The sequence below is a fragment of the Triplophysa rosa genome, linkage group LG4 (assembly GCF_024868665.1).
Source record: "Triplophysa rosa linkage group LG4, Trosa_1v2, whole genome shotgun sequence".
Classification (NCBI taxonomy): Eukaryota; Metazoa; Chordata; class Actinopteri; order Cypriniformes; family Nemacheilidae; genus Triplophysa; species Triplophysa rosa.
Window position 1 is genome coordinate 26,406,153 of NC_079893.1, and position 27,757 is coordinate 26,433,909.

At 37.2% G+C, this 27,757-nt stretch overlaps 1 protein-coding gene and 1 long non-coding RNA gene across 3 annotated transcripts; one reads left to right on the plus strand and one right to left on the minus strand.

Moving 5' to 3' along the window:
- Nucleotides 1–132: 132 nt before the first annotated feature.
- On the plus strand, nt 133–6,767 carry LOC130552983 (uncharacterized). The gene is made up of 3 exons (XR_008962807.1): nt 133–307; nt 679–773; nt 6,659–6,767. It is a non-coding gene; the product is annotated as an uncharacterized LOC130552983 (long non-coding RNA).
- meis1a (Meis homeobox 1 a) lies at nt 4,466–27,330 on the minus strand. 2 transcript variants are annotated; one of them, XM_057331696.1, is made up of 13 exons: nt 26,905–27,328; nt 25,679–25,884; nt 24,943–25,081; nt 24,747–24,797; nt 24,530–24,580; nt 24,256–24,402; nt 21,624–21,729; nt 20,441–20,586; nt 13,939–14,015; nt 8,498–8,556; nt 7,103–7,192; nt 6,699–6,801; nt 4,466–5,802 (listed from the first exon to the last, which is right to left on the minus strand). In XM_057331696.1, exons 1-12 carry the CDS (start codon nt 26,914–26,916, stop codon nt 6,740–6,742), a joined length of 1,146 nt encoding a protein of 381 aa, XP_057187679.1. In that variant the 5' UTR covers nt 26,917–27,328; the 3' UTR covers nt 4,466–5,802; nt 6,699–6,739. The 2 variants fall into 2 exon arrangements, with proteins under 2 accessions (XP_057187679.1, XP_057187680.1); XM_057331697.1 differs by lacking the exons at nt 4,466–5,802; nt 6,699–6,801; nt 7,103–7,192; nt 8,498–8,556 and adding an exon at nt 13,721–13,830 and having other exon boundaries at nt 26,905–27,330.
- Between the last annotated feature and the right edge of the window lie 427 nt (nt 27,331–27,757).

Here is a 27,757-nt window from a genome sequence, read left to right on the forward strand (position 1 = left end):
TGCGGAAAACGGCGCGTTCAAGCACATCCAATGCGCGCAACTGTTGCGCAACACCCACGCATAACATCTCTGGAGATTTTCTTAGGCGTAAAACGTATCTAGTATCTTCTCTTTCGTTTAATAGCCATTAAATAACATATAAATGTTTATAGACTTAAGACGCATCAAATGGCCAATCTGTAAAAAAGTAACTGTTAGTTAAAGTTCATGCGCAGCGCAGTATTTTCATTGTTGCATGCTTTAGTAACTTAATTTGACATAAAAGCACGACAAAGAACCACATTTAACGTTATACGTGGGGGGAAAGGTATGTATAAATGTTATAAAAGTTTTTGCAAACGACATTTATTTCTAAATAATACATTTATCTGTGTTACGAACATTTATTTCTAAATAATAAAGTTGCTAATAAAGTCTACAATACACCCGTTGTAACTTATTGTCCATCAGTGTTAGAACAAATGTAACAAAATAAAATAATAAATAAATAATAAAATAGGCTATAACAATCACTGCAACGTATATAGTTTAAAGAAACACCACAAATAAATAAATAATATTTATTTAATTTACATTTTTTGCAAAAAATCCAGTTAAAAGTGTTTTTTGTTTACATGTTTACATTTGGAAACAAATCTCAATATGCAATTAATGTTTATCTTTTCTGTTCTCCTTTAGATGTCCATCATGAGAATACTGACAGAAGCCTGGAGCATTGCACTGGCTGTCAGTTAACATGCATACAAACAACTCAAATGTCTGTGTTTTTGCAGGTCAGTCGATAAGTGGTTGTTTGTGTGTGCTTTTCTCTAATGAACTGTGTCTAAATGGTTGATAGTAATCTTAGCTTGTCAGATCCTTTTCCCTATTTTACTTATAGAGTGATTACTTGGGATAAATGTCGCATATGCCGCATGTCACAGTGTGGATCAGATACGGTCCTGACTTTTATATTTCAATAGTTTAGCTTCTAAACTGTGCAACTGCAAATTCCCGGTGTTTTTTTCATGGCAATGTAAAACAGGAAATAGCTCCAGGAGCCGAACATAAATTTGAAGGCTCACGTGTTTCAACCTCTTAGAGGTTAAGTGGAAATGTACATCCGTTTGATGTCATACCAAACAGTTTTTTAAACAGAAAGTTGGACGGTTCATCAATCAATAGCATTAAGCCTACTTTACAACTACCTTTTTTTAAAATGGTAGGCTCGCAGGAAACCACAGTTTCCAAACTACAATGCATCATTCTTTGATAATTCAATAATATGTTATTGTAATAGGGGCGAATAGCTAACTATTTATATCCTTATATACATAGTTCTAAACCTGCATAACTTTTTTTTTTGTGGTACACATAAAACTCTTTTCTGTTTATTACAATCACAATTCATAGTGATCACACAGTTTTCATTTAGTACTTCAATGGAAAAACCACAGCGTTCAATTTGCAACAATGCGAGTACATTAACAATATTTAGGTGAACTGTCCCTTTAAGACATCTAAGGATGTCTCCTTCCAGACATTAAGGTGATTGCCAAACTCACTTCTGCCGTTCGCCCACATGACAAATAAAGAACATCTCATCAAATTATCAAAGCATGATATATCACGGTTCAGCGCTTTAGCTCAGTTTCCTGTGGGCTCTCTCTATGTCAGAATGAGCCTCATGAGTGAAGCCAATCAATGGAGGTAAGTCATTCTAAACAACAGCATACTAGGGATATATTATTTGATCTGACCCGTGTCTAATAAATCTCCCGTGAACGGTTAAACTGTCGAGCCGATATGTCGACAGAGGTCTGATTGACTGCCCTGTCACTGCTAAAGCTACCTCAACAGATTTCTAATGTTAACATCTCAGTCCAGACTGTGTGTGTGTGTGTGTACTTTATAGGAAAATCATTTCATAGACTTTTATTGATTTAATATCAAGCTAATGATAAACCCAGCCTTCACAGAAACAAATCCACTGCATCAGATTTAAAGAAAAACACACTTTGGCCACTTTATGAGCCTTATGAGTTACTGAGGACACTGGCCTTCACAAATATAGCTAAACCTGTATACACACTCTTTTCTCTCTGCTCCAGTCTTTTATTTGATGGATTGACGTTCTTCACCGAACACTCCGTTATTGGGAAACTATGATTTACAACCCCCGTACCGCCGCCGGCGCGACGGCTCCAATTACCCGCAGCACTATGATGATGTCATCAGAAAAGGCCCCTAACGACCCCTGCTTGGCCTTTTTGTGGCCGGGCCCTGATTAGAAGAGCTGATTGAATGTATATGTGTATGTGAGATTGCGTAATCACTCACAGGCCCGTCTTTGGTGTGGTTGTGGTTTGGGTCACACAGAGGTTGTTTGGCAACCGTACGTGCAACAGTGAGTTTAATTACAGTAACCCATCAACAAGCTCATATCTCGCCGTGGGCCCTCAGATTCGGCCTGCCTGTGGCCGTGAAAAGTCTTTACTATCTGATACACCAACCGTTTGCAAGGTGAGCTTAGTCAAGCCGTATTAATGAGAGGAAGCACTTATTATTAGATTTAGCAAAGGAAAATATACTCTTCAACTGTAGTGTTATTATGTGCTAGGAATTATTACTCTGATGTGTGATAACGGATCATGTCATGTGGTAAATTTTAGAATTCGTGAATGAATTAGTTTATGATGTAATTCATGATGTGCGCATTTAACATTCATGATCCCAAAGTTGGGCAAATCTCATGGCCTCTTGCACTCAAATGTGTGTCACTTTGTTAAATAAAGCCCGTGGCTGCTTCAGACAAGGCTTTCGCGGGACAACCTGACACCCACTTGTTCATCTCGCTCCGTGTTTCTCTTTCCTCTTGAACTGAAACAGATCCAGAGGGATATTCAATCCCCTCATTTCCTCGCAGATTGCGGACAAGCCTTATTATATGCATGATTTAAATGGCTAAAGCAACACAGTATATATGCCAAGGGTGCTACTTTAGCTTTAAAATTATGATCTTATGGTAATTAAATGCTCAAGTTAAGTGTATCATAAGCAGGTGGGTGAAACTCATAAAAGAACATGTCAAGGTCATATGTCACCTCACGATCAAAAGAAATAAGACATAGATTTGCTTAAAGAAATGAAGCTTTATGAAGTTATAAAAGGTATATCTTAATTTATAAAGTTGTATCTTCATTTCTGAGTCCTGTAATGGAAAATAAAGAAATGTAATTTAAATAATAGGTTTAAATAAAAATGTCCAATGTCAAACAGAAGAACCAATTTGGGGTTCCCCAAAGAGCCATTCAGTCAAAAGTTCTTATAAGAACTATATTTCTTTATTACTTTTTCTGTAATCTAGGGAACCACTTCAAGAATAAAAATGTCATTTTATTACTGTATTAGAATATTTATTTTAAAAAAGGAACGCAAAAAAACTGTAATACATTCACTTCTATAATAATGAGAAATATGAACTAAAAAGGTAAAATAGTGTTAAACTGATTTTTATGTTACATGTTTTTTTCTGCAAATCAAATCCTAAAAAAACTCTTTAACCAGATTTCACTTTACGCAAAATAAAACGTCTTATTTTTTCCTAGTGATTTTCATGTGAAATATGAGCTACATTTCATGAGATTCACCCACGAAGAAAATAAGAGTCCTTCTAAACTGAAGGTCTGTGACTGCGAAGAACTGATCTAAAACATACACTCATAATACAAACAGGAAAACTGCTCGGGTCTTACTGGCAGAGTAAAATATCTCAGCGTAAAACAGTTTGCCAGAATTGTAAACAGTTTTGGATTCGCTTCAAAATTCTCTTCTGGTGAGATGATGCTGGTTTGTTTTGGTTTGGTTTAAACAGGAAAGTGGAAGACGAGGGAGATGAAGTATTAAAATGTCAAACCCAGACGTTTTAATTACGCTGAGTATCAGTCACCCTCCAACCTCACATGTTTGTCTTACATCTTCAACCCCCGTTCATACGCCGCTTTCTCTTTTTGACCGGTGCTGCTTGTTATTGTCATTTTTTGATTTAGTGGTATTGATTCAGTGGTATCAATAGGTCTACATGGTAAAGTCTGTTGTAAATGGTTCATTTTAGGTAAGAAATCACTTGAGATAAGTTTGTAATTGTGTTTGCAAACAGACTAAACATTAGCTTACCCCAATCATTGTGGAAATTTTTTGTTCAACCACAGCAAGTCATCTAGAAATTCAGGAGGCAGCAGTAACTCTCATGTCCCACAGGGGGCGATACACACCACCTCCAGCATTACATCCACTTTCCAAGCAAAGGATATGTTTGGAATAGCACATTGCCATATTACCATCTATTATTTCTGCAGTATATAATATGTAAACTTTGTATATGCAAACTTTTTGAATGCATGACCTAATTGCCAAAATGTGCACTGTGTTAAATGAGAAATGAACCGACAACAGCTATGATCTTATTGACTCATTATTTGGCAAGACTTCCAAACAAAGATGTTGTTACACAAATTTGTGTATTAAATTAACCCTTGTATTGTGTTCATGTTTTTGTTACTCAGCCAATGTTCACGGGTCTAGTGGGCGCACAGCATTATATGGTTTTTAAATCATTACAGCCATAAAGAATTATGTTAAAATCTTGTACAGATGTTTGCTTCATCCCAATTTCACGCAACACAGACAGCGCATATGGTTAATATTTGTCCTTTTCCTCTGTTCACATTTATGGAAAATGTGTCCGTTTTTTGAAAATCTATGATATGGGGGGGAAATAACACATTTTTATTTTTTTTATTTTTTTTAACGTTAAAACTGTTCCTACAGACCCAAACACCACACAAGGGTTAAAAATAACCATATTATTTCTTATTACAATAAATGTCACTTAAAACAATGTAGCATTCTACCATTTGTAAAATTCAGAATTACGCACTGCGGCATATACTGAGCAGTATCTTATTCCAAACATAGCCAATAAATCTGAGCAGATCGCCACAAAACCCATATGCAACAATGACAAATAACACACTCGTTGAGGTATGAATTTTTATGCGAGTAAACCCACACTTACCGAAACCCAAACACACACACACACACACATAGTGTGAAAATACACTTCCGTTCACGTCAGTCAAATTCAGAAAATTAACAAACATTAGTACCTTTCAAAGTCTCGTGATCTCAGACAGTCTCTGAGTTGTATACTGCAGTTAAACGTGCATGTGAAACCTTTTGTTGCATTCATAACTGTATCATATCTGACACATCCAGCAGCATTATATACAGAATTTGGTATCGTATTGCATTGCTTAGACAGTCAAAAGTTCTCGTGGCCTTTTGCATTGCCTATTCCAGACAAGCGGACGTCTGCGAACGCGATGTAGATGTTTGCCGGTGCGACGCCCACTGCAGAAAGACTCCACGTCTTTTGTTTGGAGAATAATGACTCTTCATTACAGGTGGCACTTGAGTTGAAACGCGAGACTTTGTTTTGACCTTTAAGGTCGCTGGAAGAATCACCTGGTTCCAGGTGAGAGGTCACGTTAAAGAATCTCCCGGGCCCACGGCAGGGTATGTCCAGGTGTTGAGGCATTTCTTTTCGACATTGTTTGCAGTACTGTTGATCTGCCCATCACGCAGAACACGAGTCGAGGCAGCCATCTTGAACGTCTCATGCAGGGATTCTAGAGCGTTCCAAAAGCTGGAGTGTTTTATATACAGTATATAAAGGTGTCCATGCCGTAGAATTATAGGCCGTTTAAAATCCATTTTCCGAACGTGTGCAGAGGACGGATCCGTTCACCGAAATGCCCGACTCTGTGTAATCAAAAAGAGGTTCAATCATTTGTAAGGAAAACACTGCTGGCGACAGTGTACAGTCGCAAATCACTTCGCTTGTCAAAACAGACCCTTTCATCTTTATCTCTTCCTATGGGTTGAGACATTAACTAATTCTAATGTCATAAACTGTCTCCACTGAGTAATCAATCGTGACTAATTTATCAGACCCAGGGCGTGAATGGATGCGGCAGGAGAATGTGTCAACACGAGTTTGTTGGACATTTATACCGTTGTGTATCTAAAGTTGTGTATCTTCAGCCTACTCTTCAAATGTAATGTTTTTATACTGAAAGCGATTTAGTTTTGATGTGCTACATGTAACTTAAAATACATTTAGTATTTATGTAAATTGGTGATATTTAGATTCTTCATTGGTCACTTTTTTCCACTCGCAGGTCAGAGTTCACCCAACTTGAACTTTGATGTATGCGGCAAAAGAGAATTTTATTTCAGGTCTCTAGTATATTTGTAGTACATTGTAAAAACGAGTTACTTAATTAAATTGTGCAAACTCGTTGCCTTGATTCAATTAAGTAAGCTTAACTTTATTGTATTAAGCAAATTTTAAGTTTAGCTTACTAAAACAATTAAAGTATTGCTTACTTTTTCTGACAGAAATTTACTTAAATGAATAAAGTTGAAGATACTAAATTGTACCTGTAATTTTAAGTTAACTAAACTCACAAGCACTCTCTCTCTCTCTCTCTCTCTCTCTCTCTCTCTCCTCTCTCTCTCTCTCTTCTCTCTCTCTCTCTCTCTCTCTCTCTCCTCTCTCTCTCTCTCTTCTCTCTCTCTCTCTCTCTCTCTCTCTCTTCTCTCTCAATCTCTCCAGAGTCTTTGTATGTGCCCTCGTCCCTTGTGCAGAAACGTACCTCTTGTTTGCTGTGTTAAGCAGTATGGCAGGGTGGATCGTTTACATGTAGTGCCATTGACTCTCCAGCCCCATATTCACTCCCCCAAGACTGCCCAGAGCTGCTGTACGTGAAAAAAGAGGGAGATGTTATGTGTGAAATGTGTGTATTTTCTGAATCTCTGAAATTAGATTTAGCATCAGACAAATGAAGCATACTTTTTGCAGTACAGCGATGAGAATATTTTATGTTAAAATAAAGATCAATTTAAACAACAATGTGATTAACTGGCTATACTGTATATGAAATATAACACTTGAAACCTAATATATAACAAAAATATATGAAACATGCTTATGTTTTAAAAATCTAAATGGGTTCAGTTACAGCTAAGCAGTTCCTTTTAGATGTGAGGGATGATGTACCTGGTGGTCTGATGCCCATGTGTGACTGCCCGTCCATTACGAAACCTCCCATTGGCTGACCATCAGGTGTGTAGGGGCCACCATGACCTACTGCACACACACAGACATATATAAACATAAACATGCATACATGACACAAGACTTTTTCAACGGGCATCTGTGCAATTGTCTCAGTATTGCACTGAATTGACACTTTCATTGTTGTTTTGAACTATCAGTTTAGCATTGAATTATATTCATGCAGCACTCATAATGCAACAACCTCAGTTCCACCAAAACTATTTTATAAGCTAAACTGCAAAAATGTGTCAATCAGAGGAACTACAGTCAGTGTGAAGTAGGTAAATTGGAGTTAGCCAATCACAGCAGAGATGACTGACATTTAGGCTCTGTTCCAAAACCTAGTGAGTAAGTGAAATGGAAGTGAGAGATTTGGAAAGCTCTACACAGGCAGCAACACCAACACCACATGTCATACAAATAACCCTCCTCAAACACAGCACACACGGTAGACGTGAACTTTACAATTCAGTTCGAGTCGACATGTAGCTTAGCTAAATACCATAAACAAAAATACACAGCTAAATAGTAGCTGATAAGTCTAATCAATATTTCTTTTTGTACGCTATCTAAAATATGTGATACAAAATCCTTTTTTTTGTTGCATTTTTCTAGTTTTGGAGCAGAGCCAGTCTTAAAGGTACAGTAGCAAAAACAGCCTGTTTGATTCTAATAAAAAAGTCAGAGTAAACTAAAAATTTTTGGTGCAAGTAACCCTGCCTAACATTGTAAGTAGACTTATCTGTAAAAAATATCAAACTCCTGTGCTCTGCTTTGCAAGCGAAACCAGATTTTTTTATGTTTGTCTTTGAGTCCCATTGTAGACGTCAACTCTAAACCTCCCCAAACCTGCACGCCTCACACTTCATTCTGAGCTCGGAAGGGTGTGTGTGATGGATAAGCCTGAGTTCAAATAATTCATCCCGAAAACCATTTTAGGGGCCAGTCAATATGCATTCCTGAACTTGAAACAGCAAGACAGAGTGTGACGGAATTGAAGGAATTAAACAATACGCTTGTTTAAAAGCTCATTAACAAGTTATTCTGTACGCTCAAGATGTTGGTCTCCGCCCATGATTCATCTGACCTAAGTTTATCTGCAAATAAAACGTTATTACTATTTTTTTTATCAACAATGCATCCTTCAAACAACATCCTACAACAACAGACACCTCCATCACACAGACAGACAATAAAATAGCTCCTAAACAAAAATAGCACTCGAACAAACCCGTCTAAAACTATTAAGTAAGTTCTGAGCTTGTTTAAATAAAAACATAAATTCCTTTTGCCGGCACAAAACAAGATTTTTAAGATTTACAAAGCTTCACTTGCCAGCACGGTTGGACTGGTCGATCATCGGCTGGACGATCCTCCTCCTGGCATTAATAAACCTAAAGGATCAGAAGAACACAAGAAAAAGAGTTTTAAAAGCAAGAAGACAACCATATTTTTATTGCCCATGTTTTATTGCCAATGAGACCTCAGATCATGTGACTTGTTACATTTGCTTTTTAATTAAGTGATCAGATTTACTGTACATCTGTCGGACAATAAAAACAATCCCATATAGGCTTACATTAAAAGATACAAACCATATCTTCATTGACAGAATGGTAAATGATCACTTGCATATAAAAAAATTCTAGTTAATTTTAACAAAGAACTCGAAAACGTTTCGCAGCTCTTTAGATCGTCAATGCTTTCTACATATATTCCCATGCTATGCTTGACCTTTCACCCACTGACTCAGTGACCTCACACCCTGGGCAGCAGTGCAGCTCTGCTCTTTCTCAGTCTCAAAAATTCCCTGTGACCTCTGACCTCCGGGTGCCAGGGCACAAGTCCACACATGATTAATGACTCCTCCGCGTCACCCCAGGTGGTTTGCTTCCATTTTAACCTTCGCAAAGCAGGGGATGTTCTGCTTTTCAGTCGCAGGAAGTGAATTACACACACAGCGAGAGGCGTCGAGGTCTGAAACGTTGAGGGCCGCATGACCCTTCTTTAAATTAGAGCAGTGATCAGAACATCCGAGAAACACCTAATCGCAAGAACGCTCGCTGGGTATTGAGTGAATGAAACATTTGGATGCAAGGATTGGGCAACCGCCGTTCCATTCGTTATTTAAATATCAGTTTTCCTGCTGTTAATAAGATGAATGGTGCAGTGAAAGGGCTCTTACAGTACAAGTTTTGCAGTCCAATCTAAGCACATTAATACTAAAAATATTTTGCAATTTGAAACATCTCTAGTCTCCCTATAAGCAAATGGAAAAATTGTTACAGTATCACAATCACATAGAAAATGATATCACTACACAAAAGTAAGTAAAAAAGCATATTGACAATGCTTCAAATTTTAAAAAGTTATTTAATTCAATTTAAATGTATTCCTGTGGCGCTTTTTACTTGCATTGTCGAAAGCAACTTTATAGTGAATTCATATTCAGATAGTAGTGACAAAAGTAAAAAAAGGAAATTATAAAACATATTAATGTATTAATTTTGATATTTTTTATAATAAGATGTACACTAACAAAACTAACTGAAAATCTTTAGGTGTATAATCAAATCATTATACTAATAGTGTCATTAAGCCAGCACGTGTATTACATTTTTCATAGCTAAACTTACTGTAAGAAAATAATTGTCTGTAAGACTATAATTGGTTTCAAAATAGAAAGATGACTGATTTGATGAGAACTACATCAAATGTACAGTTATAAAGATCAGAAATTAGCAATGAGTATTGTCATTTTATGTAAAGTCATGTTTTGTACCACCAGAGACACTTTGCCTACCACAGTTAGATAATCACTGCTCTAGGTCAGCAGTTGTCAGCTGGTGGGGTCACGACCCAGCGACGGGTCACAGGTCTGCTCTGATAGGGTCACAGACAACAGAAAAAATGCAACGCTAAATGCTATTCATACAATGCAATAAACCTATTTATAAAAAAATGAATACGCATATCAACCTTTTGTACGAAACCATTTTGATACTGTGTTGGCTCTAAAGTATGAATCAAAGCCAGTTGAGATTCATTCTAAACAGGGAAAAGAAAAACGAAAGGTCTAACAGGTATAATTGTAAAGACTTTACTGAGGTTGTTGGGGGTCAGCATCCCCCCTATACCTCCGCCCGTTAGGTGACCAATCAGAGATAAGATCACTATCCCCGGTGGGGAAGAGCCCGTCCCACTCTTAAAGGGGGTTAAAAGCTGACCCCTCACTGAACCCCCCTTCTCACCACGAGACCAAGTTTACGAGCTTCATGCTTTTGCTGTACTCTACAAACACACACACACACACTTCAGCACAGCCCAATATGCACAGCACACTCATAACAAAAGTACGCAGCCAGTGAAATATTTGGGGGCCCTTTCTCATGCACTAGGGAGCAAAGAAATGTATTTTACCTTGAACCGTATACAGTGAGGTCCAAAGGTCTGAGACCACTAATAAAAATACTTCCATACTTTGCATCTTGCATGCTTTAAAAAAAGAAATATAAGAAGAAATTGATATGGTCTGTATTGCAAATGATTTGGTTATTGAACCTAGAAGCATTTTCTTTTAACCTAATTAATATGTCAAAATGATACATTATTTTGAGTTTTAATTAAAAATGTAATATTTTAAGGGATTCTTCAGACTTTTTGACCCCGCTGTACTACACGCCTGTGTCTTGTAATAATATATACATTTTCCTGTAACTTATCGAACCTTAAACTCTCACACAAGAGTGTTCCGGTCTAGAAACTATAGACATAAAATGTTCTTTTAGCCCACTGTATTGTGAGGTCATTCAGAGGACATTGCTCTTTATGAGTGTGTGTGAGTGCGTGTCCGCGTTTAAATAAACCAGTCCAGCTGTTGCTTGTGATAATTTCTGTTTAATTTGACAGCAGCTCGTTTTCACTCCTTGCCTCCCCTCACCTGTTTCCTCCCTGAAACACACACACACACATTCTGCGCTCTGTTTGTGTTGGGCTTTGAGAAGCACCTAATGTATTTTCACTCTGGTGATTGAGCTGCTAATTAGTCAGAGCTCTAGATATTGTTTACAGTGATGGGCAAAACTTTTCTTTAACTAAAAAGTCTCCTTAGGGTATCAACTAAACTTTTTCTGTACTATAATAGTAAGGGCTGTTGTTTATCCACCATCTATAATTAATATATATTAGGGCTATCAACATTAACACGTTAACTCATGCGATTAATTTTTTCAGATAAACGGGTTAAAAATATTTAGCACATTTAACGAGTTTAATAAAGTCTTAAATGAATGCAAAGAGTTGTGAAAATAGGCAGCGCATGCTTAGAGCGGCAGCTCTTAAAGGGGACTTAAAGGGGACAGCAGCACGTTCTTAAACGTGCTGCTGTGACTCCGGTCACTAATGTTAATCAAAGAGCAAAAGAAAAGAAGAAATCAATGTGATTTTGTAGCTTTAATGAGGATTATTCTGTATTTCATTTAGCAGTAAAGACTGTAAAGTGTTTGAGAACTTTTTTTTCTTTATATTTCCTACCTGTAATGGACAGCACTAAAATAAACATGTTAAACAAATAAATAGTGTATGTTTCATTTCACTATACGTGTGCGATTAACCGCAGTTAATCGCATGAAGAGGGTGCGATTAATCGCGATTAAAAAAAATTGATCTGTTGACAACCCTAATATATATACAGTCTTAAAATTAAAGGTGCTAAAAAGGTTCTTCACAGCGATGCCATAGAAGAACCATTTTTGGTTCCACAAAGAATCATTCAGAGGTTTTTTAAAGAACCATCTCTTTCTTACTTTTTTATAATCTGAAGAATTTTTTTTCACCACAAAGCACCTTTTGTGAAACAGAAAGGTTCTTCAGATGTTAAAGGTTCTTTATGGAACCAAAAGGTTCTTCTATGGCATCGAAGAACCTTTTGAAGCACCTTTTTTAAGAGTGTATATATATATATATGAAGAGTTTGGTTCCAAAATGAGATAACTCTGTTTCTAATATTTTTCAAAAATCATGTTTTTTATTATGTTGTCATGTCTTTATTGTGTTTGTTAGCTGTATTTTTTGTAGTTATTATGACCTAAATCAAAACAAACGAACTGCAGTTTGATATTAATTGATATCAATTGATATTAATTGAACGCACAATAAAAACATGATTTACTAAAATTTTTTAAACGGAGTTATCTCATTTTGGAACCAAACTCTTCATATATATATATATATATATATATATATATATACAGTATATACTGTATATCTAGAGAGAGAGAGAGAGAGAGAGAGAGAGAGAGAGAGAGAGAGAGAGACCACTTCGCAAGATGTAAACACTGCTCCAGAAGCACTTCCGTTTTCTTATTTTTACATAATATAATCCTAAATATATTAATTCAACATTTTGATTCTGCTATACATGTTCTATTGGTTGTATTCTGATCAAACGCTTCTGGACCAGCACTGTTTATGTTTTTTTCAAAGTGGTCTATGGACGTTTCAGCGGCAACAACATTAAAGTTATGTGGCCCTAACTTCTGGTAGACCTCCTCAAAGAACCAACAACTGTTGCATAGTTTTAATTCAATTTCATAAAATCAATATACAATAAAATATTAATACAAATGAATATTAATATAAATTAAATCTGAAATAAATTGTTATGTTATCACCAAACACAGAACGGAAGTTAACCTCGGGCCAGGTGTTTGTGTCAGATGAAACAAATTTTTTTGGTATAAAAATATCACGACTCATTTTGGGGCAACATGGGAAAAAAATGTTTTATTTCTTAGTATCGTTTTATTCCTGTTTCCCCAACATAGAATAAATCCCATACAGAAGAAAACATGAATTCAAAGCCAATTGTGAAAGAAAATCTAAAAACAAAATAAAAGATTAGATTAGATTTACAGTGACAAATGATAACTACTAAAAAACTCTATTGTTGAGTTTTTTAATCCTGTGAATTGTGGCTTAAAAAATGTAAAACTCAGGAGAGGAAGTTTTCAGGGCTAAACCCCCAAACATCTGGTATTTCTGAAAAGCCTGAGATGTGCTCCTGAAGACACCAGGACTTGTATGGACTCATTAAAAACAAATGTGCTCTAGAGGACAAAAGCCAGGTGATTTATTTCATTCATTTGTGTTATCTAAAGCCATTTATAGCCCACATTTAAAGGCATAATTGACACAGGCAGCTTAATTCCAGTTGCAAGGTTTGATCCAACAACCTTTGGGATACAAGCTCAGAACTTTAACTACTACACCACTACACTGTCATTAACGAGATTAAACTGGTTAGTGTGTAACTATACTCATCGATTAGGATGTCTGTGGCTTTGTCCATACAGAAATGCTCCCAGAAATGTTATGACTGGAATCATAACTGATGTCACCGCAGGTCATTTCCTTTCACATTCATTCAGTTCAGAAAATACACTTAAAATATAAAGCTATTTGATGGTTCTGCACAGCAAAAAAACATGAGTTTTTATGGTTCTTTGGAGATTTCAAAATGTCTTGATGTTACATTGTAAGTTATTCAGATCAATGCATTTGCTTCTGGCTTTAAAACACCAGACCTGGATGATCTTCTAAAGAACGATGGGATAAAAAGGCCTTCGCGGAGCTTTAAAATGTTAACCCCATTTTCCTTTTATCTGGATCTGTGTTTTAAGAATGTAGAACAAAACATGCTTCACATTTCAGATCGATCACATCTGGATGGCTCAAGCGTTGAGCTTTGAGTTTTGCACATTTGGATCGATGCTTACCAGTTGTTGACCTGGAGAATGGTCAGCCCTGTGTCTTGGGACAGCTGCCTCTTCTGTTCCTCAGAGGGGTACGGGTGCTACGAAACGCATCAAACAAACATCAACTGTTACGTTGCAAACTTAATGCAAAAGGCATATTTGAAGATTACGTATTTTCTGTTTATGATTTATGTTTGAAAATATATAATAAAGGTCAAATCTATAAATCAGGATATACATATAAAAAGCATCTTAATTTACAAACAAGCTTTAGTTTTAATTTTGTTAGTCTCGCTGTTAATTTATGTAATGTGCTCTGTTCTGTTCTCCATTTGTATTGTGTTGCACCAAAACCGATTCCTCATGTATCCGCTCGGCCAATCAGGCTCAAGCAAACCCGTTCGCCAATCCGAAAGCCGCCAGATGGGATTTAGCCTCCAAGCCACAAAGTAATTACAAATTGCTATCCTGTAACCAACGGCGACGGCCCTAACAGCCAAAAAACCCTTTCGCTAAAAACCAAAGGATATGCGACGTCGACAAAAAGGTCTCAACCTCCAATTAGCCAACTGATCCTAGGTCGGCCCTGGAAACCTCAACTAGATGTTGAAATAAAGTGGGACGTGTATTAAAAACTGATTGTGGAGCAGCGGTTTTACAGCAGCGACTATAAACACCTCACCCATGAATTACTCTCTCTTAACACCTGTTGCCGGGCAAGAGCTCTGGTAGCAAATGGTGTGTAACTTTACGACCGGCCGAGCCGCGCTGGCTGGAGGTGTGTGCAGGCCTCCGATGAATGTGTGTGTGTGTCTGTGTTCTGTGAAACTCAATGAAGAGTCGAAGGTGTGTGTGGGGTCATTATCCTGTTTACAGAGGCAGTAAAGCTGTTAGGGCTCTAATGATCAGTAATTCAGAGTGAACGGTACTTAAAAAGAGTCTAAAACACGCCCTGCCTCACCCACCACTGCAGCTGTGTGTGTGTGTGTGTGCGTGTGCGTGTGTGTGTGTGTGTGCGTGTGTGTGACAAAATGTCCCCACAAAGATGGCAATGTCCAAAATCCTTGTCCTTGTGGGGACATTTTTTGTCCCCATGAGGAAACAAGCTTATAAATCATACAGAATTAACTTTTTGAAAATCTAAAAGAGCAGAAAGTTTTGTTTGATTGGTTTAGGGGGTGGGTTAGGGGTAGGGAATATGATATACAGTGTGTACAGTATAGAAACCATTGCGTCTATGGAATGTCCCCATAAAACATGGAAACCCAAAATGCGTGTGTGTGTGTGTGTGTGTGTGTGTGTGTGTGTGTGTGTGTGTGTGTTCATGTTTGTATATCCCGGTGGGAACCTAAACCTGAATACACACCAACACATGGGGACTCGTGTCACCGTCCCCAGGGGCAAAAAAGCTAATAAATTGTACAGAACAATATTTTTTACAAATCTAAAAATGCAAAAAGTGTTCTATGATCTTTAGGTTTAGGGATAGCGTTAGGGAGGGGATAGAATATACAGTTTGTACAGTATAAAAACATTATGCCTATGTGTGTGTGTGTGTGTGTGTGCGCGTGTGTGTGTGTGTGTGTGCGTGCGTGCGTGCGTGTGTGTGTGTGTGTGTGATGACCCATGTATTGTATTCAAAACTGAAGCTAATGTAAGCTGAACAGGAAAATAAAATTTAAAAATCAAGATAATTTATCAAAGCTGTTTATCAGTTACTGTCGAGAATGTACATCATACACACAACAGTTTGAACAAAGCCCACAGACAAGTATTCCTACATAGTGTTGCAAATGTATCTTCATGCATCTTTCGCTAATCTTTTGAAGACTTGCAATAATGTCATGTACTGTATGCTTTTTATTTTCGTGTTTTTATGACTGTATTTTACTATATATGTGTATCGCTCTCTCTCTCTCTCTCTCTCTCTCTCTCTCTCTCTCTCTCTCTCTCTCTCTTTATATATATATATATATGAAGAGTTTGGTTCCCAAATGAGATAACTCTGAAAAAATCTGAAATCATGTTTTTTTATTGTGCATTCCAATTAATATCAATCAAACTGCAGTTGGTTTGTTTTGATTTAAGCCATAATAACTACAAAAATACAGCTAAATAACACAATAAAACACAATAAAAACATGATAACATAAAAAACATGAAATCTCACTTTGGAACCAAACTCTTCATATACATGGGTAGTTGACAAATACACCGTACATGTTGCCAAAATCTTAGAAAACAAACATAATATTATATTATTTTACATTCAAAATATTTATACTTATAATAAAAAAGCATTAAAGAGATTTAACTTCAGCTTTAGTTTTTTGCTGTCACACCATATTACACATTTACAATATATTTACTACCTATATATATTTTTATGTGTATGTGTGTGTATGTATACTGTACATCTATGTTTAGTGTATATCTGTTTTTATTGTTTTCTTTATAGCTGCTTTGAAACAATGCAAATTGTACAAAGCGCGACAGAAATATCTTTTCAATCCATGTATGAACATTAGTTTGTATGTATAGTGCAGATTTGTTATCCACATTTTGTGTTTTTTTTATCTGTCTAAAAGTGACATAAATAATTTTACCGAAACCAAATGGAATTGCATAAACTGTGACTGCTTCCAAACTAAACCATTTGCCGTTTGTCAGACAAACAGCTAGACCAACTCTAAGCTCAAGCCATTGGTCAAACCCTCATGCTTAAACCAACAGAGCAATTGATAGCACGAGAGCTTTTTCAGAGAAATCAACCCATAAATAGCTTATAAAGTATAGGTGTTTCTGCATGCTAAACTAAAATCAACACGTTTTACCTTTAAGTGAATTAGGTAATCAAATATACTGTACATAGCTTTAATATTGTTAATTAAATTTAACTTTTTGAAAAGTAGCTTAAATTATGAGTATCTTGGCAAGCAACCATTTTAATATAGCTTCCCCGACACTGCATAAAACAGATTTGCAGTTTTATAAAAGAAGACGTTCCCTCTAAAACCCAGCAGGCCAACTGTGATTTTCATTAACTTTGCAGATACAATCCTCTGTGTATTCCTTACTTTTCTGCCTGACGCTTCTCTGTTTCATCTCCGTTTAACCCCCCTCCCCGACCACCACCTTCTCCATTTACAAAAAAAGAAAGGTCTGGCCATGATGAATCACCTCTCCCCTCTTTCATTCTCTTTCTCCATCCCTTTCTTTCATGGGCAAGGACGGAAATTCCCTGTAGGTCTAGCAGACCCCGGGTCCCCAGGAGAAGCTGTCAGAGCGGTAATGGATGGTGTTTTGATAACAGCGAGTTCGACCCTGGAGAGACCCTGGAGGGGGGTGGAACCCCAGTAGATCCATCCTCGCACAACATGCCCGTGCAGTTTGGATAAATGAACTCCACCGCCAACCCCCACCAAAGCCCTCGGCTCCTCATTTTTTGAGACTGACGCTAATTGCGCCTCCCTCATTACGACCAAATGCTCCGTCACTTCAAAGGAAAATTGAGCCTGGAGAGAGGCTGAAAACAGTAGCATAAAATGTCTAGAGTATAAATAAAGGAATAAGAGGGTTGGGTTTAGACGAGAGTTTAAATAAGAGTCGCCTTGAAGCTTGAGAATTGGTGAATGTAATTGAGGGATAGTTTACCAATAGTTCTTTATGCGCCCACTTTATTCCAAACCCAGGCAGATGTTCATATTTCTCGAGTTTCAAGTCCTATAAAGATGTGAGATAACATTTTGTGAGGATAATACCAAAATGCAAGTCGTTTTTCATTGATAATCTTGCCTTTCTTGAAAACGTGCCAGTTTCAAATAAAAATGCTTGTTAGTGTGTTGCGTAAGATTGACATTAAAGAGTTTTGAGAGTTCCAGTGAAAGTCAGCCCGCTGAAAAATGAAAATTCTGTCATTATTTACTCACCCTCAAGTTGTTCCAAACCTGTATAAATGTCTTTGTTTTGTGAACACAAAAGAGGATATTTGAAAGCAGTTCTGGGGCACCATTGACTACCATAGTTTTTTCCTACTATAGTAGTCAATGGTGCCCCATAACATTCTTTCAAATATCTTTCATCGTGTTAAGCAGAACAAAATTTGTACAAGTTTGGAACAACTTGAGGGTGAGTAAATGATGACAGAAATTATCTCCATTTTTTGTAAATGACAGCATTTTTATTTTTATGAGAAATGTTTCTTTAATTTGATTGGTGCCTGTTGTCTGCTCTACCACAGAGCGACGGTAAATCAATAAGCGGAGGTCTGCGAAATCAAATTTACAGCTGACAAACATGAATATGCAGATTATAAATGATCAGAGCCCGCAACAGTGAGGGTGGGTGGCTGGAAAACATGAATTGCATTTTTAGGTGCTTCTCGTATTTCTAAACTTTAGACATCAAACAGACGGGTTTGTGTGTGTGTGTGTGTGTGTGTGTGTGCGTGTGCGTGTGTGTGCGTGTGTGTGTGTGTGTGTGTGTGTGTGTGTGTGTGTGTGTGTGTGTGTGTGTGTGTGTGTGTGTGTGTGTGTGTTTATTGTGTTTGTCTGGTTGCTGAATGGAACAGAGGCGACTGTACTGGTATAAAAACACCCGCGGGGTGGGGGCGTTCTTTTACACCCGTGACCTTTGACCCCCTATTGAGCTTAGGGAACGTTGTATGTCATCAATCTGCATGCTCACCATCAATATCAGGGTCCACATTCTGTCTTATATGTTTACTTCTTACTTGTTTGGTCATTTGTGCTCGGGTGCACACAGTGGGGTCACTGCAAATTGCTTGTGTCTATTGCAACAGCATAAGGTTTACTTTTACTTTTACCCTTCTTCTTCTTTACTATTTACACGTTTAGTTCTTTTAAACCTTAAAGGGACAGTTCACCCAAAAATGAAAATACTGTCTTTTTACTCACCCTCAAGTGGTTCCAAATCTGTATAAATGTCTTTGTTCAGATGAACACAGAGAATATGTGGAAGAATGCTTGTAACCAAACAGTTCTTGGCCACCATCGACTATCATAGTAGGAAAAATTGCTTTATAAATTTCTTTGTTCTATTGAACACAAAAGAAGATATTTTGAAGAATGTAGGAAAGCAAACAGTTCTGGGGCACTTTTGACTACCATTGTAGTTTTTCCTACTATGGTAGTCAGTGGTGGCCAAGAACAGTTTGGTTACAAGCATTCTTCCAAATATCTTTCTCTGTGTTCATCAGAACAAAGAAATGTATACACATTGGGAAAAACAATTTGAGGGAGAGTAAATCACGACAGAATTTTTTTTGGGGGTGAACTGTCCCTTTAAGTGCTTTTTAGGTCCTCTGTCAAACAATATCTTTACTTGCTTTACTTTATGAACAAAATAAAAACCTTTTAATAAAAACTGTTTAATACTAAAAGCACCAATATCCTCCTGTTATTCTCTAATGTTAAATAGCAAGACAGTTTTGTAGCTCTGCTGGTTCACATCTGCAACAAATGACCTGCTAATAACCCCATCCAGATCACAGCCTTTATACTGAATGCATATAAACACGTGTTTATGAGGTGGTGTGTGTTTGTTACAAACTTTCAACAAGTTTCCCGGTGAGAGACGAGGGAAAAGCTGCAAGTAATTAGAGTTTGAATTAAAAGGAATTTATGTCTTAAGTCATTCGAAAGCAAAAACAGAAACATTGATCATATATTTGAGGCTCTAAATCATGCCTCGCCACTTCTGCATGGAGACAATTATTACACCGTACACATGACAACAGAAAAAGAACCCTGTTTGTGCTTTACCCCTAATATATTGTTACAATGGTCATTAGTGCATGTGTTTTCACTAACTAGCCTCTAGACAATATAGGGGCGTCAGTGAGCTTGAAATAACATGGGTGGGCAGGTTTAGACACGCCGCCACAAGCTTCTTTAGCGGTTACTCACATATGATGAATAGATCTAAATAGATATTTTAGTTGGATATGTAATATCTGAGATGCGGCTGGAGATAAAACCACATATATATCATTACAACAACAAACAGCAGGATGATTCACATGCGTAAATAACACAATAATTGTGAAGAATTGCAGTAAAATCAATCTATCACACAAGTCGCTTATTGTTTATATAAAGCTATTTTACTGTAATTGACAAAATTCATTTTTAATGTTTGGGAGCATTTAGCAAGACAAATTTCGTGAAGGTTTTTTAGTTCAGCATTGTTGGACTAGACAGCTCCTACATATTTATATTTACATTTATGCATTTGGCAGACGCTTTTATCCAAAGCGGCTTACATTGCATTTACTATTTTTCTATCTGAGTATGTGCAATCCTAGGATCGAACCCATGACCTTGGCGTTGCTAGCGCCGTGCTGGGCTACAGGAAAGCATATAATACATACTCAATATAATAACAAGTGGTTCTACTTAATAACAAGCGTGTGGGTTTGAGAAACAGGCATATAAAAAGTCTTTAAAAATCGTAAAAGTACATTTGCAACACTATTTGGAACCGAAAGAGACATTTCCTTTACCGTGAGGTGCTGAAACAGCCATGCTCTCATGACGTTGGTTGCCACCTTGGGAAAAATCCCTCTTTTCTTGTTGTTCTTCCTGTCTTTATCAGGATCTTCTTCCTCGCCTGTGCTTGGGGAGGCAACACCCTGATCCAAAAAGTCACCTAAGAAAAACAAATAAATAGTCAAGTTAAAAAGCTTTGACACTAATTGACTTGAGGTTGCACCACGTAGATACACTTCTTGACTTTCTTGTACTGGACAGTCTTGGACGGTTTCCCGGCAGGGTGGGATGTTGAGATTTAGATGTGGTCAGCTCAAAGCAGTCCTCTGACACTCTCCAAAATGACATTGGTTTACATTGAAAATCTAAAAATCTACGATTCACTGAATGGGATCTCTTTGAGCATTGTTCTCGGTCCATTGCATCTGTGCAACATTTATAAAAATGTGTCTCATGTTTACTCAAGTTGACATGTTTTTGAAATACTGCCAGATTGAATGCTGGAAAATAAAAAAGGTGTCAATAAGCGGTAATCAAGACTTTGCGTACTGGAAATTTAAAAATTGTAAATACCTTCCATCCTATCCTTAGTGTGGAGCTGTGGACTGCTGTTGTACTATACAGTATGTTGTCTTAACCCATATTTAGCGTATTAAATTATCGCTTTAAACGACTGTTGCAAATTTCCTACGCCGGGTCTCCGAGCGTTAACTGTGTGTTTGTCTGTCTGTTGTTTCTTACAGGTAGTGAAATATTCTGTCAGAGCCAGCCTCACAGCTGTTGAGCTGAGACAGAACGCACGAAGATGCACGCGTGCGGGGAAGTATGTACTCTGGTTTTTATTGGCCATGGTTGGTGCTCAAAGCTGAAGAGCACAGAGAAGAGTCTTTATAACCACCATGCACCATTTCCTGTCCAACACACAACCGCACACACGTACGTGCACAGAGCGGCTGCAGTTATTTAGGAGTCTTTTGGCCGATGTGCGAGTGTGTAGGTTTGTGCGTGCGCTGTTGTGTGGGTGTGTGTGTGTGTGCGGTAGGACACCCCCGTGGTGGTGCTAAAGTGCAAATGTATGCTAGAGATGACAAACCTGCTGAAGCTCTGTTTCACTTGGCAGACAGGAAGCTTTTTACAAACACTTGCATGCGTGTGTGTGTGTGTGTGTGTGTGTGTCTGCTGGAGTGTGTGTGTTACCGTGCTCGCTGCTGTTGTCTCCATTGTGTGAGCTGGGGTGTCTACCGCAGGCACCGGGCGCATCGGCAGAATGAACCGATGCAGCATCATCTTCCCTCCAGCACACCTAGAGAGAGAGAGAGACAGACCAGGAATTAGACAGACAGCGAGAGACAGACAGACAGACATAGACACGACAATGACAATGAGAGAGACACAGCAATGGAAAGACAGACAGAAAGATGAACACAAAAATAGACCTATACAGACACACAAAACAGATACAGTCCAAACGCCAGACGGAAAGATGGAGACAGATGGGGAGGATGTGGGGTGTACAGAGAGAGTAATAAGTTGTGTTCAGTGTAATATATTATTGGTTAAATACAGTATAGAGCTGCATACCAGAGCAGTGCTGTAAGGAGTAATACGGACCACATGTTCCAAGAGCAAACAGTTCGAAAAGACTAGAGACTGCTTTAACACAAACACACATCTGTATATATACACACACACGCATGCATGCGCAAACATCTGTACATAACTCAAAAGACAAACAAACACACACATACACGCACAGGATATTTTGAAAACCATATTGTTAGTTTTAACAGACTGAAAAATGAAACGAAAATGCCAACAGACTGTTCCTCCTTATTCGAAGGATTGTTCCGGTTTTGGATGAGGATTGGTTAATACACCACAGGAACAACCGAGAATAAAAACACCTGTTAATCAGGCAAGTGTGTATATAAATGCAGGACACCTATTGGGTGTCCAACGCTTCGCCGTGGTTTACATGCCAGGGACTATATTTTTAGCAGAAGGTTTTCATTCATGGTAGGCCTAAAGTATGACAGCTTGGACATTACTGCTGAACTGTGGCATTCTTGACAGATTGTGTTATAAGAAGGACTGGGGCTAGTTGTTTCACTTTTTACTCAGGTAAATATATAGACACATTGGTTAAAGGGGATAGTTCATCCAAAAATTCAAGTTATTTCGTCATTTACTCAGCCTCATGTCATTTCAAACCTGTTTGACTTTCCTTGTTCTGTAGAATGCAAAAGAAGATATTTTGAAGAATGTTGGTAACCAGACAATATTGGATGCAATTTACTATTAGTGTATGGACACAACTGAGCTATTTCTCAAAATATATTATTTTGTGTTTCACAGAAAAAATTGTCATGTACAGGTTTTGTAAGACATGACTGTGAATAAATGATGACAAAAATAATTTTTGTGCATTGAACATTTTGATCATACTGTTCAGGAAACTTTATAAAACTAATTTATTACATATTAAACTTTTTTTTATGAAACCCAAAACAATTATTCAAAAGGCTTACATTTAAAATAAATGATCCTAAGTCACCTAGTGATAAAAGTAACTGTGTGGTTTAAAAAAAAACTTTCTAGAAAAACAAGTGAACAGTATTTGTGAAGTACTGAGTGGTGACAATGAGCCCCAATCTCGCATTTACGCATTATTTTATTTCGTGTTTGTTTCAGAAACACTAAAATCCCTCTCTGCATGCCAGATTATCTCTCAGTAATCTTTCCTGCATTTTATTTAATACTAAGATGTTAAGGAAACTAAACAGTGGAATAAAATTGTCTTATTGTCCGTCTCTCTTTTACGCACACACCGCTGTAATGTAGTTCTGTAATGTTATTTGCTCTTAACATAATGCTTTGCATTAAAGAAATGTTACCACAAGCAATGACACGCAGACAATAAATCAAGATCCTTTACATTCCGCGTACAAAATATAATGACAGTGACACACAAAACCACATCATCGATGAGGCGTTTTCTTCACATGACACATAACTCCAGCGCAACAACAACAATGCAAATGATACAGTAAACAGCAAAATTCTAAACAATGAGGTGGCATCGCGCATGATTCATTCACAATATATCTATTCGGAAATTGGGACTGGTGGGGGTTTCTGTCTAAACTGATATGACGAAGAGAACGCGCAGCAGACAGTTATCTCAAACTCTTTTTACTTGTAGAAATTTGGGAGTCCATAAATAATTATAATATTTTCAAGATATTTTAGGTTAATTGTGTTTAAATAACATACTTCACATGTGTTGGTTTTACAGTGTCATACCGAATAATTCAAATGAACAACAGTAACTTGAACGTATGTTGCAAAGTGTCACTTAGGAAAAGTACATTTTTATGCGATTATTTTTATATGGATTTTTTATTCCACATTAATTTAAGTGTATAATGTGCTGTGTATATTTTAGCTGCTGTAACTGATCTCAATTTTTTAGTCTTTTTTACATTATCACCTAAATAGTACAGCTCTATGACACATTTGTATTTTTAAAAAGGACATTGCATAAAACTGTTTACAATATTTTCAAGCAAAAAATATCTAACTACTAAATTCCCTTCTGCCTATTTGGAGGAATAAATGTGTTTCTTATCTTACATTTATTTTACGTGTTTTCTCGCTTTCTCTCATGAAGCGCCAAGGTTTTAGCTTTCAATATTTAAAGTGACATTTATTTTCTAAAGCCTGGTCTCCATAAAATATGTTCTCTGGCTCACAACAAGAATATTACAGACTACCCATAAAAACATACAAGTAAGTAAATAAAAATAGAAATATACAAATGAAGACTTGCCTGCTCTGCCCCCCCTGGGGTGCGTGTAAATTCTTCGCCGTCAGATCTGGATCCCCCCTCTTTATCATCGACCACCAGATCTATGGGCATCTTTCCCTTCAGACAGCTAATGTAGCGGTGACAGAAATTATCGCATAGCTCGTGCACCTACAGAAAATGCATCATCGATTTATGTCATTGACATAAGTATTATATGTTACAATAAAATTAGCATCGCAACGATATTAATAATATCAATAAATGAGCATATTAAATAGCCTAGGTGAAAACCTACCTTCTCTAATTCGAGGAGATGAAATCGTAACACTTGTATGGCTTGAATCATCTAAAACAAAGCGACCAGACACATGTGACAAAAATGGCCTTGTAACTAGATTTTATTTTATTCAACAATAAAAAAACTGAGTGGAATAAAATACGTGATATTAAACTATATTTCAGCATGCATAAATAATACATTTACTTATATTTCTAACTAAACTGCCACCTACCAAATTATCCAAGTCTGGATTAGACGAGAAGAAAGGGTTTTCCGCCCTTATCTGAAATTGAAAAAAGGCACAATTATATCGTGACTCTAAAACGTTCACACAGGTGCTCAATACGTGGGATTGTGTAGCTGCTATTAACTTATTTATAGCCTACTGCAAGCGCTGGTACATAGTAAAAGACAAACTCATGTCTGACCTGTTTTGAGAATATTGTAATGTCTTCGTCAAATGATTCAGATGAGCACACATCTCCGGTAACGCCGCTTTCTCTCGGCGTACAAGTCGCCAATTCACATTTTTCGAAAACTAGTGCAAGCAGAGGGAAGAGGGGGTGTCTGAAAAACAAAACATGTATGCTGGAGTTTATATGTCTGTATAGAGAAAATAAAACTCAACAACTATAGGCCTTTCCGTTATATTCTCAAAGGATGTTATAAAAAATTGGGGATTTAAAAGTAACAACAATTAATCGTTCATTAATAAACAATAGTCGATCGGAGAAACGTTTATATATTTTGTATAAATTATGCATGTAATATAGACATGCATCATTTATATGCATATATCAATATATATACATATATATGTTTTTGCTAATACATTATAAAATCGACCAGATGTAAAGGCCCTGTTTTTCTACATATGAAATTAAATTAAATGAATATTCAACATTAAGTAATGTTTTCAAATATTATGGAGGTTTTTTGGTTGTTGTTGAAGGCATAATATTAATAAAATGTGCATAGCCGATATCAATTTAAAGGACAGAGCTAAAACTGCGTTTGTATGTTTAATAAAAACATTGCTGTCTGACACGTATTTTAGTACTTTCAAAAAGCAAAAACATCGAATCTTTTTTCCTCTGAAATCCTGCCCTGCAGGCTTCACTATCATCTCTTCTTTATCATAGATAACCCCTTATGCACACATACCCGTAAATGGCGTCTTTGTCCCGTTTCAGTGCGTCGTTAACGGGCGGCGGAATACCGGGAGCTGTGGGGTGCGGGTACGGGTGCCCGTGCAGCACCGGGCCGTGACTCGAGTGAACCGCCTGCATCGCTCTGGCGGCGTGAGGATCGCCGTACATCGGGGACGGCATCCCGACCGCATCCATGCCGTAATGTACCATATCTTCGTACTAAAAGCAATGGAAAGGTGAAATGTAAAAGTTGCATTTGCACTTTCTTTGCACACACACATAAATCACACAAGCTGTCGCTGCACGAGAAATGCGTAAACTTTATAGTTAAGCCTAATAAATTGCCCATCAAAACCAACGTAACTAATTACATGTCAGTAGTTTTACACATAAACAAATTAATTAACCGCAAACCAGTTTTACTTTGAGGCCTTTAATGAAACCTATACACTTGCCAAAAACACCGGGAAATATTCGTGCAATGTCTTTTATGTCGTTTATTTTTTTCTTAGAAAACATTTTGGACACACTTTTTAAACTGCTTCTAACACACGACAGAAATTATATCTGACTTTATATTGAATCTAGGCTACTTTTTTTTTTCACAAACCAACATTTAGCTAAAAATAAAAGAGTTTACTTGTCTCAACTTTTCGCACCCTGACTTACAGTTTTATTGTTGACGGTGGCTAAATTACCAAATCAAAATATAAAGTAGTATTAAACCATAACGTTACACGTGGGGTACAATGCTAATTAATAAAGTGTACATAAAGTTAAATAGAGTTTGATTTAAATTAAGTTTTGTATCTATAGGGCCTAATGTCGGTGCCTTAAATCGGTCTCACACAAAGTATCCAACGACAGAAATGTGTTAGGAACTGACTGTAAGCATCAAGTAACTCTTTTGACTGTCATCTAAATATGGAGATGACATGATAACAACGAAAAATAACACATTAAATATCTAAGGTCATAATGGAATTGGGAATAAAATCAGGAGTGATTTAAAAGTATAACAAACGCCTTATGGCAAAAAATAAATAGGTCAGAGTTTTTGGAGATTTCACTTGTTGCTGTGTATTGAAACCCTCACACACGTAACGCTTGTATGTACCGATATAATTCAATGAATGAAATAAAACACATCTGACTGTAATTGCTTTCTACGTATTTTCAGTGTCAGAATTATCCTGTACGGCCACGTTTGAGGGTTTTGTTGTTGAGCTTTTTACGCACCCGTTGCGCCATGAGGACTCCGTTTCAACGACTCCCTGTTCTCAACACTTCCAGATCTCAGTGCTACGAGCCCGGGGAGCAGGACGCCAAACACCGCATTCAAAAACTCTGCAGAAAAGCCAACTCAAGTGCCCGTGATGAACAATAACATTGTAATCCACCCTGTTCACCAAACGCAAGACTGGATATCAGTTAGAAATGCAGTTCACGACGCTGTCCGAGGTTTAAACCAATAGCCAAACCGTTGTATTAAAGCTTGCTTTATTTTTCTATACCCTCGTCAACGATCCCGTAGCCAAAAGGCGAAAAGCAAACTCCATTCGGGTCTTTGATCGCTCGCCTGGTTTATTCTTAATGCAATAACACCTCTATGAGATGTGAGGAGCGTGGAAAGGGAGGTGGAGGAGGAGAGGGGACATTTGGACTTCTTAAAGGAGACGTATAGTCCAAACTCAACCCGTGCGTAAAGGGCACAAAACTGTAATCCTAAATTAGTCAGACCATTAGGAGGCAATATAGGTTTTTGAAACCTACTAAGTCGATGCTAGTTATTTACCATAATAGATCGGATCGTATGTCAACAAGTTATTAATGATTAATAACGAATAGTGCGCTCTTATCCAGTGCTGTCCTTTTGCAGTTTGTTTTGGAATAGCAACTGATACCAGTGTGAAATCCCTCATAAATTTCACATGAGATTTTTCCCACTGTACTTTGACTGCCTATTTTGAAACAAGCAAAATACCATAAACGTTTTAAAGCATTCTTTCTTTCTACATTTAAATTATTGGCTTTCTTCGATATGAAACCTGTTATTAAGAACTATAGTTTTATATACATTACTTTATAAATG